Below are 17,610 nucleotides of genomic sequence, written 5' to 3'. Positions count from 1 at the left end.
CGCGCAAACGTCGGCGTGTTGGGTTTTCCAAACTCCAAGGGCTGTCGGAGCTGCCCTTAAAGATGTCCAGTGGAGGACGAGCGCCATCCACACGGCAAAGGGCAGCGAGCTGCTCAGTGGCTTGGGGCCTCGTCACCTACCTCTCCCCCTAATGCCCTTAGACGAGTCTCCTACCTCTCCCCCTAATGCCCTTAGACGAGTCTCCAGCTTAATCGGGTGGACCGCGTCTACCGCTGTCTGCCAGCCCGGTGGAAAACACCTGGATGTGCACCTGGACGTGTCGGGCACAGTTTACTGGCACGGTGGCTCGCCAGGTGCCGCTCAGCACGCCCCTTCCCCGCCAGCGTCCCTGTCCCGCTCCGGTGCAGCAGCTCCAGAATCAGTCCCAGGCCCTTCCTCAGAAAGGAGGCGCCGGGCGGGAGAGGCCGGAGTCGGCCGGGCAGGGTCCACGTGGCGCGCTCGCGCCCACGACTTCCTTTCTCTGCCCCCGGGCACGAGGCGTGCCATGCCAAGTGGGGGGACAGCTCCGCGGCGGGCGGCGGGCGGCGGCGGGTTGCGCAACGCGGCGGCGGCTCCCGGGCCGGGGCGCGGCGGGGCGCGGGGCGCGGGGCGCGGGGCGCGGGGCGCGGGGCGCGGGCGCGGCCCGGCACTCGGGGGCGCCAGCCGGGGGCGGGGTGCCGGCGGCGCGGCGCGCGTGCGCAGGCGCGGGCAGCCGCGGGGCGCCCGGCGGCTCTGACGCGCGGGCGTCCCCGCCGCGCCCCGCCCCGCCCCGCCGCGGGCCCGGGTTGGCCGCCGCCCCGCGCCCCGCCCCCTCCCCGGGCGGACGCCCGGCCGGAACCGATCGCGGCTGGTTTGAGCTGGTGCGTCTCCATGACGACACGCGCGGCGCTATAAGTAGTGCGGCCGCGGCGCGGCGGGCTTTGTCAGTCCCCCGGCGTCGCCGCCGCCGCCCCTGTGCCAGCGCTGCGGCGCCACCCCTGGCCGGCGGTGCTCCGGAGGGCAGCGAGGCGGCGCGCCGACGGGGGGGCCGGCGGGCCTGCGCGCACAGCGGCGGCGGCGTCCGCATGGGGTCGGCGTGAGGCGCCCGCGGCTCGCAGGTGAGAGGGGCGCTCGCGAGGCGCCGGGGGGGCGGCCACGTGTCGCTGCGCGCCGGGCCGGGGCCGGGGCGCGGGCAGACCCGCGCCTGGGCCCGCGGGGCACGTGGTCGCGGGGCCGGCCGCCCGCGGAGCGGGGCGCGCACCCCCGGGCCGCAGCGCGCGCCCCGCGGGGCCCCGGGGCGCCGCGCCGCTGACGTGGGGTTCCGAGCCGGAAGCGCCGGAGGAGGCCCTGCCGGTCCTCCAACCGCTATTTTCCTTTTCTACACCCATGCGGCGAGCCGGGCGGCAGGTGCAGGGGAGGCGCGCGGCTCCCGTCGCGCATCTCGGCGTCGAGAGGAGACGTACCATTCCGCCTCGTCCTGCAGTTTTTCCCCTTTGGCTTTTATTTCTGCTCTGGGAGCGGAGCCAGCGACCCGGTGTAGGACCCACAGGAGCTGCTAGCGCTAAGCCAGCCTTGTGGTAGCTGCGATAAATACTCGGCTAGCGGTGGCTGAGTATTGTCTATTTAAGGACTCTGTGAATGACTTAGTGATTTAAGAAAAGCCTGGAGTATTAATATCCGGTTCAGGGACAGTTACAGGTAGGAGGCAGCCCCACGGTTTTCAGAAAAGCCCGATTGTTGTTTGAGAGTTCTAAGTAACCGTGAAAATGTGGGAGCAGAACCTTTTAGAAACGTCTGGGGAGAACAAAGAATGTGTTGACTTTATTCAAACCTAAAACTGGGCGTAATGTAGTTGACTTGTGCAGTTTTTTTTCCGTTTCGGTTTAAATTGGTGCCTGGCTCTTATTACATTACCCGCTGGCAGCAGAGACTCAGCAGAAAAGTGCTGTCTTGTGCTAATCAATTCATCTTTTCAAGTAACCTCGCTGTCCAGAGCGCCAAGAGGTGTTCTTGGGTGAAGTTTCTTGATTGCAAGCTACAAAAAATAAAGCTTCAAAGATACAGGAAAGCAAAATACTTGATAGCGGTGTATTTGAAAGAAAACTTTCCAAGTTTAAGCCTGAACTTTGCCTTAAATACAGATGTTTAACAAGACGCAAGTTAATCCAATCTGTCACCGCTTGAGCCTGTTTAAATGTTTATATAGACAGTGGATTTGCTGACCTTAGTCTGCTGCCTCGCTCGAGGGGTGGTTTAGGAGGTTGACAATGCCAACAAGTCACTTCGGATCACGTCGTGAAACAAGTTCTCCCGTGCATGGGTTTGGATTTATGGCAGGCCCGTCCCCCTGGGCCTCTCATAGTGCCCCATGCCAGAGCAAATCGTAGCCCCGAACCATTGCCTGGCCTCTGTGCCCGTAGGCTGCAGGCTCTGAAGCGGGTTACACATTGGAAAAGAAGGCTCCATCTGGCGGAAGTTAAATAGGTTAAAATAATTTTAAGATAACTGTCACTCACCAATGTCACATTTCATGAAGGCTCTGATTGGTACAGGCTTAGTTTTGCTTATTCATAATTCATTTATGCTTATTTTTATTAATCATTTAAGACTAAAAATTACTCTCCTGTGATTATCATTCATAGCTAAGCGAATATTAGAGTGCTCACTGGGAGTCCCAGAATTGCCAATTCAGTAGGCAACACTGGTTCAAGAATACTGCCTTCTGATCAGATAGAGTAGCTATAGTACATTATGTTGATTTGATGACGATGCAGTTTTTAAAAATAGATGCCCAGCATGAAAGTAAAATAGCATGAAAATTAGCTCAGAGAATTCTCAGGAAACTTACGAGTACTTAGGAAGTGGGGAGACCCGGACATTCCCGTGGTGCCTGTCAGCCACTGTAAGGCTTACTGAAAGTAGGAAAGGGCAGGATGTCTAGTCTATGTGGCAACTTGGATTGCTGCAACCGCTGTTTTAAGCTTCTGAAGAACTGGGGCACCTCTGAAATAAAGTAAGCAGACCATCGTAAAACTTTTTCCCTTATTAGTGAACTAAGTGCAAGAAAGCTGGAGCCCACATTCATTTTTTACCATGAATATTCGAAGTGCTTATTGAGATGTACAGTGCTATATATGGAATTTTAGTGTGCTACTTGGAAAAAATCTGCAGTGTTGACTCTGGTGTCCTCGGATACTACAGAAGTTTAGGGAATCATGAGACTTCCACCCAGGACTAATGGGGTTCCACACCCAGAGAGTGAGCTGCTTGAGTAACCCTGCTTCCTGGGTGTGCACGGTTGGGACCTGATCTTTCCACATGATGTGTTCCTAATGGGGACAGCAAATTCTGTGTTTCTCAGGACATTTCCACTGCTGCACGGAGAACATACCCATCTTCAGCGGGACTTGGAACTCCTGGAGAATTTGTGAAGCTGGCAATCGTTTCTTTAAATTCCATCTCTTAGTTTTCCTTGTAAGTATCCATGATTGTTGCAAGTTCATCTTGTTAAAAATTACTAAGTATCTCGAAGGCTCCTGAGTAAATATCTCCACTCTATTCACAGATCGTTGTATTTTGAAAGAATATCCAGAAGCCATGAACAACTTTGTCAATGAAGAGTTTGACTGCCATTTCCTCGATGAAGGCTTTACCGCCAAGGACATTCTGGACCAAAAAATTAATGAAGTTTCTTCCTCCGTAAGTGGAATGAGTCCACGTTGGCGGTGTACCTCGGAGAGAGATGAGCTGATGAGTGGGAAACTTCAGTGGGGTCTGAAGGAAATGTAATGGAACTTAGGTCTTGTTAGGGAATTTAGAATTTAATTGGCTGCGGATTATTTAGCGATAACAGCGACATTCGTGTCGGTGACTAGACTCAAGCGAGTGGGGTTCGTTGGGAATGACGGGAAGTGAAGGGAGGCCGCATGCCGGACGCATTAGGCAGCTAATGAGTCCCCTGTGACCACACTTGCTGCAGGACGACAAGGATGCCTTCTACGTGGCAGACCTGGGAGACATTCTCAGGAAACATCTGAAGTGGCTGAAAGCTCTTCCCCGGGTCACCCCCTTTTATGCAGTCAAATGCAATGACAGCAGAACCGTACTAAAGACCCTCGCTGCCATCGGGACGGGATTCGACTGCGCCAGCAAGGTAAGCGAAAAGCCAGCCACAGGACTCGGAAATGATCCCGCCAAACGGCCCTGGTGTTCCCAGCGGGGCAGATCGGAGTTACGTTTCTGGGGCGGTAAATGCTGATAAAGGTAGAGGGGACTGTGGTGTGACAGCTTCCCCGTTATTCTGCTTCTTGCATTTATTAGCAACTTACAGTGTAACCTCTTCTTTTTCAGACTGAAATTCAATTGGTGCAGAGTCTCGGGGTACCTCCAGAAAGGATTATCTATGCAAATCCTTGTAAGCAAGTGTCTCAGATTAAATATGCTGCCAATAACGGAGTCCAGATGATGACTTTTGACAGCGAAGTTGAGCTGATGAAAGTTGCCAGGGCACATCCAAAGGCGAAGTGAGTTTCTCTCTCCTCCATTTGAGGGGAGGGTCCGGTGTGGCACCCGTGTTAGATTTCTGCACTTTAGTAAATTATCTGTGCACTGGATCAGAGACAAAGTAGAAAGTCACTTAACGTCTCTAGACTGACGTAACCATTTTGGGCTTGAAGCACAGAGTATCATCATCAGAGCCAAAGGTTCGCTTTGTGTTCTGACCGTGGCCGTAGGTGATCCTTACATCATGTAAATTTGCTGCCCTTTTCTTGCTTCTAGGTTGGTTTTGCGGATTGCCACCGATGATTCCAAGGCAGTCTGTCGCCTCAGTGTTAAATTTGGTGCCACACTCAAAACCAGCAGGCTGCTTTTGGAACGGGCCAGAGAGCTGAACATCGACGTCATTGGTGTCAGGTGAGATGGTAGAGAGGCTAAGGTGGTGATATTTGGGTGACACAAGTTTGACAGCCCCCTCCCCCCCACTGTAAGTAGTTCTTTTTAGGGATGGTGGATTCTCCTTTCTTATTCCTAGTTTTCACGTGGGAAGCGGCTGTACGGATCCGGAGACCTTCGTGCAAGCCATCTCTGATGCCCGCTGTGTCTTCGACATGGGGGTGAGTATATCTGAACCCCAAGTGGGAGGTGGGGGGCAGAACTGACGCATGATGACTCTGGCTATTTGACTGACTTCGTTTTCTTAACTCCAGGCTGAGGTTGGTTTCAACATGTATCTGCTTGATATCGGTGGCGGCTTTCCTGGCTCCGAGGATGTGAAGCTTAAGTTCGAGGAGGTAATCCACAACGACAGTGTACTAGAGCTACTGTAGCAAGTCCCTTTTTAGAATGTTAAAACTGCTTAGCCAATACCAAAAGAGACTACACCTATGAAAGTAAATGTCCTGGTGTGATATTCCAAGCGACTTTGTGTGATTTAAAATTGTATTTAACATCATTTAGCTTTCTAAATTGAGTCTAAAAAGTCTTAGAAAATAATTGATGACGTTAAGAAATGTCACTGGAAATAAGAACGTGATGGCTTTAGTACAGTAAGTCCTTAACATCAATATGTTCTGTAGCTTTAGGGGAAAGGACGTGTAACAAAACCGATTTTACCACAAGCTAATTGACAGAAACAAGAATTAAGTTCCTGTGACGTCTCATCAACGTTATAGTGAAATGACATTCGGACAAAGTAAATGTAATTGGAGGATCCGCTCTACACCATACGTGCTATGCTAGAATTTGTGTTTTCTTAAAACATTTTAAGTGTTTAGTCACTTAAGACATTACATGGTGCTCAAATTTATAACAAAAGATCCACATTCTTATTTGTTAAAATTATGTGAGGTTGGCAGAAAAAGTGTTTTATCTTGTTGGCATGTAAAAAATATTTAGGCACTTTGGTACTAAGAAGGTGAAAATAAATTTGTTTCATACTGTTTGGTAAAATCAAACCCAACCCATAATATCTTAAAAAGGATAGGAAGGAAGGCTCTCTGAGGAGGAGTCACAGTGAAGCCACAGGGAAGTGAAGGTGGTTTTCAGGGAGATTCCTATTTTTATTTTTTGCTGCTGTTGCTTGTTAAGCTCCTCCTGATGGCCGCGCGTAAACAGAAACGTTTGTCACGTCGCAGCACTGCGTCCTCCTGCACGCGGTTCACCTCGGTGGCTGACCCTCTCGTCTGTCTCACTCTCATAGGTCACCAGTGTCATCAACCCAGCGCTGGACAAGTATTTCCCGTCCGACTCGGGAGTGAGGCTCATAGCGGAGCCAGGCAGATACTACGTAGCATCAGCTTTCACACTCGCAGTCAACATCATCGCTAAGAAACTCGTGTTAAAGGAGCAGACGGGCTCTGACGGTGGGTACAAAGAGTGAATCGTGGTGTGCGGACCTGAAAGCTAGTACAAAAAGTGGTAATGGAGACTTTCTGCTTCCTAGATGAAGATGAGTCGAGCGAAAAAACCTTTATGTATTACGTGAACGACGGTGTATACGGATCGTTTAATTGCATCCTCTATGATCACGCGCACGTGAAGCCCCTTCTGCAGAAGGTACCTTCCGACTATACTGTGTGTAAGAGTTAAGTGATGGGTCCTGACTGGTGTAACTAGGTACGTTTCTCTCAAACATAGAGGCCCAAACCAGACGAGAAGTATTACTCATCCAGCATATGGGGACCGACCTGCGACGGCCTCGATCGCATCGTCGAGCGCTGTGGCCTGCCCGAGATGCACGTCGGGGACTGGATGCTCTTTGAAAACATGGGCGCTTACACCGTGGCCGCCGCGTCCACCTTCAACGGGTTCCAGAGGCCGACGATCCACTACGTGATGTCGGGGCCCACGTGGTGAGTGGCAATGCGCGTGCGCGGTCCTGATGAGGAAAGGCACCTCTTTCAGAGTTTGTTTTCTCCCCACGCTAAGAAAATTTGGGGGGAAAAATCCAATGATAGTGATTTGTATTCTCAGATTTTCCCTGTGGCGTACCCATTTTAGAAAAGACCGGTTAAGGTGTTTCTGGGTAATGAGAATGTTTTAATGAATGCACATGCTCTGTGGTTTCCTTATTACCAAAAAGCGGGTTCTGAAGAAATAGTTGCTTCAGAAGTGCAGCGAATTGCTTCCTGATGACACAGTGACCGAGGAAGCAAATAGGCTCCCGGACGAGTGATTGGAAGCCGCCCAGAGACGGGTGACTCGGGTGCTGATTGTGCTCCTTCCTTCTCTCTCACGCTCAGGCAACTGATGCAGCAGGTTCAGACGCGGGACTTCAAGCCCGAAGCGGAGGAGCAGGACATCGGCACCTGCAGGACGTCGTGCGCCTGGGAGAGCGGGATGGAGCGCCCCCCGGCGGCCTGCGCGTCCGCCAGCGTCAATGTGTAGATGCCGTTCTTGTAGCTGTTACTGCGAGTGTAGCTTGAATTAAGGGATTGGGGGGGCCTTTAACTTAATTACTGCTAGTTTTGAAATGTTTTGTAAGTCGGGTTGGCACAGATGGAACAATATGGAAGGCTAGGAGGTGGGGTCACACTTATCTGTGTTCCTATGGAAACTATTTGAATATTTGTTTTATATGGATTTTTATTCACTCTTCAGACATGCTACTAAAGAGGGCCCTTCAGCTGCTGAGCAAGCGTTTGTAGCTTGGACATTGGCAAAACGGGCCAGAAGCTTAGTATCGTGACTTGTTTTAAAAATAAAGTATCTTGAAATAATTAGGCATTGGGAAATCTTTGCAGTGTGTCCAGTTCAAACGCTCACCTTGCGTGTGTTTTACAAGTGGGAGCTGATGCCGTATCCCCCACGGGCTGGAAAGGTTGTCCCAGAGGACTAAGGCGCTCCGTGGAAGAGCCTTCTTCCTGTTGGGCATTTTTATTTCAGGTACAGGAGTCCTGTATCGGGTTGGTGTAGATTCTCACAAAGGACTGCGGGTTTAGCCCACGTACAGGCGGAAGCAGGGTGGACGAGACCGGCCGTGTCCTCTGCTGCCAAGAGTGGCAGACGTCCACCTCCGTGGCTCAGCCCACCCTGCATGTCCCCAGGGATGGCCGAACCGCGGAACGCCCGGAGCCCCTCGTTAACCGCGGGGCCCTCTGAGCCCAACCCCCAGAGAGAGGCGCCCCCTTCCCACCTGGAGGGCCCTCCCAGCACAAGCTGCAGGTTTGCAGACAAGTTAGGGATGTAGTGTGGCATGTGGCAGTAAACTTATTAATAAATTCAATTATTCTGTGTTACAGGTGTCTAACCTTGACCCCTGACTGGCCTTATGATTTCTTACCAACTTCCCCCATTCCCCAGAAAAGCAAGCTCATGTTACTTAACCCTCAAAATGGGAATGTTGAACCCTTGCAGAGCTGCAGAGTGAGGAAGAGAGGCCATATAAAGCCACACGCTGCTCTAGGAAGCCCCCAGCTGCATGGGAGGGACGGGGGAGTCAGCAGCAAGTGGTGCCGATGGGGGCGCTGTGGCCCGGTTCCCTCCCAGGAGCCGAGGACGCCGCCTGGCGGCTGCTGTTAGCCCCTTAGGAGGAGTTGAGGGGAGTGAGTTTGTGTCCTCGAAAGCACCTTCCCCTAAGGCCTAAGGGGATGGACACTGATACTGATCCCTCTCACCTGGCCGCTCAGCCCGACTAGGGCATGGCTTCTCAGCAGCTCTGGCCTCCCTCCTTGCCCCCAAGCGTGTGGCTTTAGGTGCCAGAACATGAAAAGGCTTCTCAGGAGCCACAGAGAAAACGGGCTCTTCCTGGAGAAGGGGCGGGGAGAGGGTGGCTGGCCCCACGTCCTTGAGCGCGTCCTTGCCTGCTCCCTTGGGGTCTGATGCCTGCTGCTCCTGCTACAAATGAAGCAATTAAGAGTCCCCCAAAATGCAAGCTAGACATCAAGCCTAAAATCTTGGTAAGTTAGAGGTCTTCAACTTAAAAAGGGAAGGAATTAATAAGAATCACTCAGGGAGCATCTTAAAATCCAGATTGCTGGGCCCACCCCAGACACGGAGTGGGAACTGGGGGGCAACTGAGTAACCAACTAGAAAAATAAAAGTATCCCCAGCTGACATCACTGTCAAGTCCAGATGAAAGTTTTCAATGTAGCAGGTTCAACCACAAAACTATTGCAAGAAAACATTTGAAGTCAAAAAGGCAAGGGAGTAATGGGGAAACCGGCAAACAAGAAAGGAGCTAATTTTCATAATAAAAAGGCTCTAATGAGTCAATAAAAAGAACAATTCAATAGAAGTGGGCAAGACATGAACAGGTTCCAAGAAAATAAAACCTGTTTTACATGAGATTCTCAAAGCATATTAAAACCCTGAAAATCTGTTTAAAATCTGTCAGATTGGCATGCTCACCCACAAAAGATAGGAAAACGGATCACAAGAATCTGGAGAGAATTTGGCCACATCAAAACAATCCACATTATTTTTGAACCAGTAATTCTAAAATTTCCTGATAAATCCACTCACAAGGCTTTTCATGGCGGCGTTGTTGATAAGGAAGAGCACATTAGAAACGACCCACATGCAAATCAAGAGGGTGCCAACGAGGTGGCCCTGGCAGGGACATGCTGCATGAGGCGCAGACGGGAACCGTGTGGGACAGTCTCCGAGCAGGAGGAAGGGCAGGCAGGCGAGGGGCGGGGTGGAATGTGCTCCCGTGTGGGTAAAAAACAAACCCACTCGCCCCGTGTGTGCGCACACACTCGCACACGCACAGGGCGCTCCTGGAGGAGGGGCTGATAGGCCGGCAGCAGGAGAATCAAGGCCTGAGGAGGAGGGGGAGGCCGACCCCCGTGCACTTGACATATGTCTGCAAACTGATTTCAAAGGAATCTGAAAACGAGCCTCCCAGTGAGGAAAGAGGCGCAGAGGTTAGGTCCTCGAGCCGAGTGCCTCGCGCGTCCCCTCTGTGTGTGCTTCCCAGCTCACCGTGCTGCGGCGCCTGCGCTGGCGGTCGGGTCAGGGGACCTGGGTGGGGCTGGCCGAGGCAGGCTCCTCAGCTTTGCAGGGCCCCAGGGCTGGCTGATGCCACCCGGCTCGCGAGGCTGGTGGACACAGCGGAGGCACCGGAGCCAAGGAGAGAGCATCCGTCCACTCTGGAACGGTAACGGGTCAACACCTACCTTCCCCCAGGGTCCGCCTCGGGGCCAGGGTCAGACCCTGAGTGCCCGAGCGCGCCCCGCTGGGCCACTGCCCCTCAAGGACCAGTCTGCACCTAGGGGTGGGCCAGAGCCGAGGGACAGACCAGCGTCCATGCCTTGGGCAGCCCTCCCTCCGCCCCCCTGGCTGGCCGCCCTTGGTGCCACCTTTCGGGTGTGACCCGCTGTTCTGCCCAGGCCTCGCCCAGCTTGTCTTACAGTCGTGTGCTCCCATGGCCCACCCAGTGACCCCTGCGACGGCGACCTTGCATCTCTACGCAGAGTCCATTTATACTTAGGTTTCCTTAGGTTATTCGCCTGCTGGCTGGTCACCTCCTCTGCTAGGGGGCTTTTCCAGCCATCACCCCATCCTTTCTTCAGCACGGGCCTGGGGACTCGCTTCAAGCCACCCCTAGGCCCTGCTGGAGGACTAGCCCTGGAGGAGGTGAGGTTAACCTTTTCCAAACCTAGGGTCTTGAGCTTTGGTACCTGGGGGTGACTAGTGGAAGACAATTGGGGGTTCTGCCCTCTCTGTTCCAGCCTGCTTAATGCTTCGGGTTTCGAGGGTGGATGTCATTTGAAGAAAGGCTTTGCGAGCGCTCCCACATTCCTTCCTAACAGATGGGACGAAGCCCGCTGTTGCAGTGGTTTGTTACATGTGGATTGTGAGTTTATTTGCCCTCGTGTGAACTAGATTTGAATTATATTACATGTGTGTAAAATGGCTCCACTAATGTTAAACCTCAGAAGTGTAACCAGCTTGTTTTGCCGAACTGAAGTTGTTTACCCCAAGAGTGAAACTGTTTTGACCAAGAGTGATAACCAGACACCCGTGCACCTGGCTAATAAGACACTGAAGACGTCAACGCTACACGTAAAATCTCCAGGACTCTCTGCCTGACTCAGAGCTCTCTCTCTGTCTCACAAGAGTGTGTCTCTCCGTCCCTTGATTTCCTTCTTGGTCCAAGACTCTGCCCATCCGAACGAGAGGCCTCTTCGGCGATCGACGGTTGATCGACCGGCAGCTGACCCGGCGTCGATACGGCGCCGTTCCTGCTCACCGTTCCCGCTCGTCGTGTGTCTGTCGCGGCCGGCATCGCCGGGTGGTCCGCCAGGACTGAAAGCCATCAGGATCTGGTATGAATAAACCCTCGCATGCTTGCAATCTTATTCGTTAGTGTGTCTGCATCCTTACTTAGTCGTTGTCTCGCTGGGCTCTTCATATTTAAATATATTAAGCAAAGTGCTGTCGCGGGTTCAAACCAGCTCAAGGGCCTTAAGGAACAAGCGAAGTCACCTGTGCGTAAGTGCAAAAACAAGCTTGACTTGGGACACCTGGCCTGGCTGCGCCCGTGCCCGGCGAGCCAGCCAGTTAAGAGGACTGTAGGTCTCCCGCTTCCCTGGCCACCTCCGCTCCTGGCCACCGCGACTAGAGTGAGCCTCCTCCTCTGTCCCACCAGGAGCAGGGCCACGGCCCCTGGTCCTTGCTCCCGCCCAGCCTCCTCCCTGCCCTGGGCGGCAGCAGCAGGAGACCCAGAGCACCTGCGGCTCCGAGGCACGCAGAGGTGGCTTCTTCAGCCGCACCAACACAGCTGACACTGGAGCTCCTAGGGACTGTCCCTCCCCCTCAAAAGGAAGCCTGGCACGTGCCTCCACCTGGAGGGGCTGTTGAGGCAGGACTGGGGAAGCTCAGAATTTAGCACCCTGAGTGAAAACACCTGGAAATCCTTGCTGCTTGTTTTGGGGAGTACAAGGATCTTTTTCCATCCTTACTGCTGACTCTAGAAAGAGAAGGGTCAGCTCATGCCAGGATGCACTCTACCTCTGGCCACAGGGGGGCGGTCACTGAGGTAGCAGTGACCTCAGTAGGGGTGACCTTCCTCAGACCGCGCGGTCTCAGTGAGGGCTGAGCAGGAGGGCGGAGGGCCTCCAAGTGGGCCCAGCATAGGACAGGATGGGCCAAGAGCCCGAGTCCACCAGGAGGGGCATGCGTTCTTGCCCTGGGGGTGGGTAGCCTGTGAGGTGGCCTGGCTCCTCCAGCTTCTGACCTGCCCCAGCTCCATGGCCTGAAAAGTAGGATTACCAGATACCAAATTAAAATATAAAATACTGCACAAGACACATGAATGCTGAAAGATTATTTGTTGCTTATCCGAAATTCAGATTTAACTGGGAGCCCTATGGACAAGGCCTGAGTCCGGGCTACCAGGCACTCGGCTTCAGGTTCTGCGTGCTGTGTGGGTCACGGGAAATCAAGTGCTCCTGCAGCGCTCGGTCTTCTCCTCTATTAGGTGGGACAAGGACAGAAAGCTCCACTGTAAAGCGGGCCCAAGCAGCTCCAAAACCAGGTTTTGGGTGGCCATAGGGATCTGCAGGGCCAGGCCCGCTCTCCCGTCCACAGCCACCAGGGGGCAGCAGCACCCAGTGCTGGCGGCTCCTCTGTGGGTCAGGCGCTGTGACTAAGTTATCAGGTCGGTTGGTCACTCAGCGAATGCTGACAGAGCCCCTTGTGGCAGGCTGTGGGAACCGAAGTGTGGCCTGGCCGAGAGGCAGCTCCAGGGCCAGCCACTTCAGGGTACCCAGGGCTTTGAGGAAGCGGCTCCCAGGCAGTCTTGTCCCCAGCCGGGATGCTCCCCACGAAACTCTTCCGGAGCCCCACAAGGGAAGCCCACGCCAGCCCCGGCCCTCCTGCGTCACTCCCAGCGAGCAGCTGGCAGGTGTCTGCAGCCTGTGTTCTTGGCTCCCCCTGCCCTCAGGAGTGGGTAGTGCACCCCGTCACCTCCTAATGTGCCCACGCAGCACCTGGGGCCCACCTGCCGCCCATCAGGCCCTGGGCCCTGCTCCCAGCCCAGTTCCGGCTGTTTGGGCAGCTCGGCCTCCCCGCAGAAGTGCGAGTGCAGTGGGAAGTGGAGGTTGCAGAGCTTATCCAGTGCCCCCCACCGCCCCCGAGCCAGCCCTGAGGCCAGAGTCCAGGTCCCACTTGTCTTCGAACGTAAGTACCAGTGTCCTCTCTCCCCATCTTTGCACAGCCCCCTGGTCCCTGCTCCCCCCCACCCCAGGGCTCCCTAGGGGTACCTGGTCCTCGGTCCAGCTCTGGCCCCATATTTAGGGGAGCCAGGGGTCACTTGCTGCCCTTGCTCTGAGCAGAGCCAGAGGGGCAGACCCTGGCCCATGGGGGAGCTTTGCATCTCCCCACTCTGCCGGGAGTGTAGGGAGTGTCTAGGGAGTTGTGGCGACAGCTTCCGGAGGAAGGGACATTTGCACAGAGACAGGAATGGCCTGGTGTGTGGGCGAGACAAAGTTCACGTTGGCCAATGCTGGCTCAGCTGGGGCCAGGAGCAGGTGGGTGCCTATGGGTGGAGCAGGGCCGGGCCAGCTGCCAGCCCAGGCGGCCTTGGGTTCTCCCCTCCCCGCCCACCCGGGATGAGCTACCAGGGCTGCCACTCAGCGCGGCCTCACACACATCTCCAGGAGCCCCCCACCTGTCCAGGCCAGATGCTCCCGACCCTTGCCGCCAGGTCTCCACACAGGACGCGCTGGGGGGTGCACACCTGTGACATCTCCACACAGGGCACAGTCCGGACTGGACCCACCTGCCGGGCCGCGTCTGCAGAGTCGGCAAGGGGCCACGCCACCCGCCCCTGCACACGCACACACACACCTAGACCACACACCCCCAGACCACACACACAGGCGGTCACGCAGGCACATGGTGCACGCACGCCCACGGGAGCGCTATCGGGGTGGGGTCAGGCGGTCTGGCTAGCTCTGAGCTTGCCACTGCCGTTGGGGGACTCGGGTGAGCCCTGAGGGGCCTGGCCGGTGGCTAGTGGAGTCTGGGAGCTGGTGACAGGTCTGTGGGGCAGGTCCCTTCCCTTCCCGGGGCCTGTTTCTTTGTCCCCTGCAGGAGGAGCAGGTGCACCCCGAAGTCCTTGTAAACTGTGGCGTGAAGTAAGAGCGGACTCGAAGCTGGAGAATGTGTGCGTGACAGGCCTCGGGGGCGCGTCCGTGTGCATGGACCCCGAGCGCACACCGCCCGCAGGCAGCAGAGAGTGGCTTCCTCCTCCGGGCCTGGCCAGGACCAGGACGGGCTCGACTGTGCCCTTTCGTGATGCAGGAAGGCAGAGAGCCTGGCAGTCCCTTGGAGATGGCCCCCCTTTGGGTCCGGGCTCCAGCTCAGTCCCGGAAGCGGCTGGAAAGAGCCCACAGGAGGTGGAGGGGAAGCCCGTGCTCCGCCCTCCTGGGGTGGCGGCCTTTCCTCCCCTGGCCCCCGCACTCGACCCCACGGCTCCCTCGGCCCCTGGCAGTGCCCTTCTTGGCCGAGCCCCAGGCTCACCTTCCAGAACGTCTGCTCCACCAACACCCGCCCCCAGGCCCAGGCTCACAGGGCTCCTCGCCCCCGTCTCTAACATCCGAAGTCCCACAGAGAGCGAGCCATTGGTGGTTTCTCTGCAGAGCCCTAACCTGGAGGTCATGCTTGGCCGTGTCCGCTGGGCCTCGGCCCCATGGCAGCCCTGCGGCCCTGCGGCCCACCCCAGCACGCACTTCTGCGAGCTCCAGCTCCATCTTTGCAAAGTCCTAGCCCCACGGTGGGAGGGGAGACCCCTCCAGCCCAGGCGGAGTTGGCGAAGGCAGCATCGTGCCTCTTCGTAGCAACTCGGGGCCACCTCCAGGCCACCGGGCCTCCCCCTCAACTCCACCCGATGGTGCTGTCCATCAAGGCTCCTGGCTGTGGGCGCGTCAGGAGCTTCACCGGGAACCGGCCGCTGCTGGTGCCACCAGCTTGGAAGGCACTCACGGACCGGCTCATTGTTTATGTGCAGAAGCGTGAAGTCTCACGACATATTAAAGATTACTAAAACCAACAAACGAGCCACCGTCCTGACAGCCTGTGTGAGTCGGGCTCCAGGCTCCAGGCTCGGCCCACTCACCTTGATCACCTGCCTCTCCGTTGGGCCCCGTCTACCGGTGAGGCTCAGAGAGGTCGCGTGGCCCGTGGGCAGGTGTGACAGACACCGTTGTGGCCATCTTGGAGTCAGAACCCCAATCTTGTTCGCCCTTCCTGGGGCCATGCCCTTCGGGGGAGGTGGGACCGCCTCGGTCGGGGTGCATCTCGACTGGCCAGTCATCATAGCCTCGTGCCCCTGGCCAAGGCCCGGCCAGGGTTTTGGCCAGTGAGAAGCGGGGCTTGTAAGGAGGGGAATTCTAGAAAGTTCTCCTTCTCAAAGAGCAGAAGATGGGGCTGCTTTTCTTCCTGCCTGTGGAATACTCCCGCGTCAGCCGCACTGCCTGGAATGGTGACAGCCCTGTGCGGACTCCGAGGACACAGGAGGTGAGGACAGAGGCCAACAGCGAGGCCGGGGGTGGGGGCGGGGGGGCGGGGCGGCGGGAGGCGAGGCGCCCTGGGGGTCCTCGACGGGGCCCTCCAGCCGCCCAACCAGCCGAGCCTGCCCTGCGCCGGGCTGCTCGGCGCATGGGACAAGCGCCCCTACGGCTGAAGCACCTTCTGCTGGCTTTTCTGCTGCTGGGACCCTAAGCATCTCGATGGCCACGGGCTGAGAAACCAGGGTCCGTGCTGACGCCCCCGGCCCCCACTGCGTCCTCACTGGGCACGGGCCGTCCCGCCACCTCGCCGATTAGACCACGCGGCAGGGGGAGGGCGGGGGGAGGGGCAGGCAGAGGCGTCACGGTCACACCTGTCACGGACACCCGTCTACTGTTTCCGCGAGTGTTCCCGCCTCTGGGCAGATAGCGACGGATGGGCTGCACGATGTGCAGACTCCGCGATGACCGCCGGGGGCCCCGGGCCAACACAACACGCGGAGCGCTCCGTTTATTTGATCGTTTTAATCGGGGAGATGCCAGGCCAGTCCACGGCAGGACGCGCCTCACACGGACGCCGGCGCCGCTGTGCGCACGGAGGGCACACATGCACTCCCGCGTGAAGCGGGCAGACCGAGTGCACAAACACCACAAAGTCACCAGGCGGGGGCGGGGGCGGGGGTCACAGGCCACGGGGGAGCCACGCTTCGGAGGCAGTCGAGGCATTAAATTCGGGACCTACGCGTGACGTTTCACTCCACCATACGCATAATTTATATGTTAAAAGAAAGGGGGCCACAGCAGAGACACGTGCGAGGTGCTGCCATGCACGGGGGGGTGGGGGGCCGGCCGTCGCCCACTCTCCCGCCGTCCTCGTCCCCGCCTGACCCGCGGAGTTGCCTGCAGTCACAAAATAAATTAGCTGGCCCGGGCACCATCTGAGAAAGTCCCACCAGGGTCCCTGGCAGCGTCCTCTGGGCCCCCCGCGGGCGGGGAGAGCCCCGGAAGTGGGAACGCTGGGCCCTGCGTGTAAACATCCCCGGGGGTCGCCCTGGGTGGACAGGGGAGGGGGTGGGACGAGGCCAGGCGGAGGAGGGAGGCGCAGCTAGCCGCAGGGCCGGGGAGGTGGTCCGTGTCCCCTGGCCCGGCCCGGGAGAGCGGGAATGATTCAGGAGGCATCCACTTTTGCAAGCAAAGCTTAAACGGCGAGACGATCCTGCTTCTCCGTCACTGTCCAGACGCCGGGTCCCTTAGAACTGACTTGCGCTGCTGGGGTCACACTGTAACAACCGGACGATGGAGGGGTCACTCTTGGCACCTTTAATAAATTCCTCCAGGGACAGTTTGCCTGTGGGAGGGAGGATGGGAGGTGGGAGTCAGCCGGGGCTCACTGTTCTGCACTCTCCAGGGCACGGGGACAGTGCCCGCGTCAGGGCCACCCACTCTGGGTCCAGTCTCAAACCTTCCTGAGACTGGACGCTGTCCAGGTGCCACTTTGACGGCGTTTTCTGGAAAAACCTGTTTTGCTTTCACTGCTCCCCAGGGAGCATCGGGCAGCTCAAGGACACACCCCGTGGGGCGGCAGGCTGCGGCCGGTGGGGAGACTTAAATCACCTTAGACGTCGCCCCGCGCATCACTGAAGAAAGGCGCGGCTCGCCCGGAAGGAACAGGGTCTCTGCCCCACTGTATCACTGACCAGGGCACAATTCCCTGACCGTCCAGCTCGGCCGTCCCCTGGGGGCGGAGGACGAGAGAGACTGGCCAGGCCGAGGTCCAGCTGGTCGCGCCCTCATCTCGGTTCCTCCCTGCTCCCCTGCAGACCCCGTTACTTCGAGGATTAGGAGACAGAAAAGCAGGTTTTAAGGCCGAGTTGCCGTAGCAGCTGAATCCCAGGGGCAGGGATGCTGGTGAGGGGCGGGCCCTCTCCCAGGGCAGGCCCGGGCGGGACTGAGGCCTGAGGCAGACCCTGTGCCCTGCGGCTTGTGCCCCGGGGAGCCTGCATCCCGCCTGGCTGAGGGGCTCTGCAGCGGGGACAGGAGCAGTGACATGTATGGGGCACAGCTGTAGAGGGACCGCGGGAGCCCGGGGCCCAGGCCCAGCACACGAGGAGAAGGAGGAGGAGGAGGGAGGAGGAGGAGGAGGAGGAGGGAGGAGGAGGAGGAGGAGGAGGAGGAG

At 57.0% G+C, this 17,610-nt stretch overlaps 2 protein-coding genes and 1 non-coding gene across 8 annotated transcripts in view; 2 read left to right on the top strand and 1 right to left on the bottom strand.

The window, feature by feature from the left end:
* Positions 1-941: 941 nt before the first annotated feature.
* ODC1 (ornithine decarboxylase 1) lies at positions 942-7,702 on the top strand. Its single transcript, XM_016127112.2, has 12 exons — positions 942-1,097; positions 3,341-3,453; positions 3,545-3,678; positions 3,959-4,132; positions 4,330-4,502; positions 4,759-4,893; positions 5,012-5,093; positions 5,187-5,270; positions 6,179-6,341; positions 6,422-6,534; positions 6,616-6,830; positions 7,221-7,702. The coding sequence occupies exons 3-12, from the start codon at positions 3,577-3,579 to the stop codon at positions 7,363-7,365; spliced, it is 1,386 nt and encodes a 461-aa protein (XP_015982598.1). The 5' UTR covers positions 942-1,097; positions 3,341-3,453; positions 3,545-3,576; the 3' UTR covers positions 7,366-7,702.
* Positions 2,294-2,429, top strand: LOC118605875. The gene has a single exon (XR_004952273.1). It is a non-coding gene; the product is annotated as a small nucleolar RNA SNORA42/SNORA80 family (small nucleolar RNA).
* An 8,242-nt stretch (positions 7,703-15,944) lies between the features above and the next one.
* Positions 15,945-17,610, bottom strand: part of HPCAL1 (hippocalcin like 1) — a 78,107-nt gene continuing 76,441 nt past the window's right edge. For all 6 annotated transcript variants that reach the window (XM_016127103.2, XM_036224015.1, XM_016127099.2 and 3 more), the window contains one exon: positions 15,945-16,782. In XM_016127103.2, the coding sequence (XP_015982589.1) occupies positions 16,685-16,782 (98 nt within the window). In that variant the 3' untranslated portion in view covers positions 15,945-16,684. The remainder of the gene's footprint in view (positions 16,783-17,610) is intronic.

This window comes from Rousettus aegyptiacus, unplaced genomic scaffold, assembly GCF_014176215.1.
Source record: "Rousettus aegyptiacus isolate mRouAeg1 unplaced genomic scaffold, mRouAeg1.p scaffold_m13_p_7, whole genome shotgun sequence".
Classification (NCBI taxonomy): domain Eukaryota; kingdom Metazoa; phylum Chordata; class Mammalia; order Chiroptera; family Pteropodidae; genus Rousettus; species Rousettus aegyptiacus.
Note: the sequence above shows the minus strand (reverse complement) of the source record. Positions and strands in the feature narration are given on the sequence as shown.

Bases quoted from the DNA above. Each gene is read 5' to 3' on its own strand.
- ODC1 (XM_016127112.2), top strand. From the start codon at position 3,577: ATGAACAACTTTGTCAATGAAGAGTTTGACTGCCATTTCCTCGATGAA. The intron at 4,133-4,329 runs GTAAGCGAAAAG...CTTCTTTTTCAG, and splicing joins GATTCGACTGCGCCAGCAAG to ACTGAAATTCAATTGGTGCA. The intron at 6,535-6,615 runs GTACCTTCCGAC...TCTCAAACATAG, and splicing joins TGAAGCCCCTTCTGCAGAAG to AGGCCCAAACCAGACGAGAA.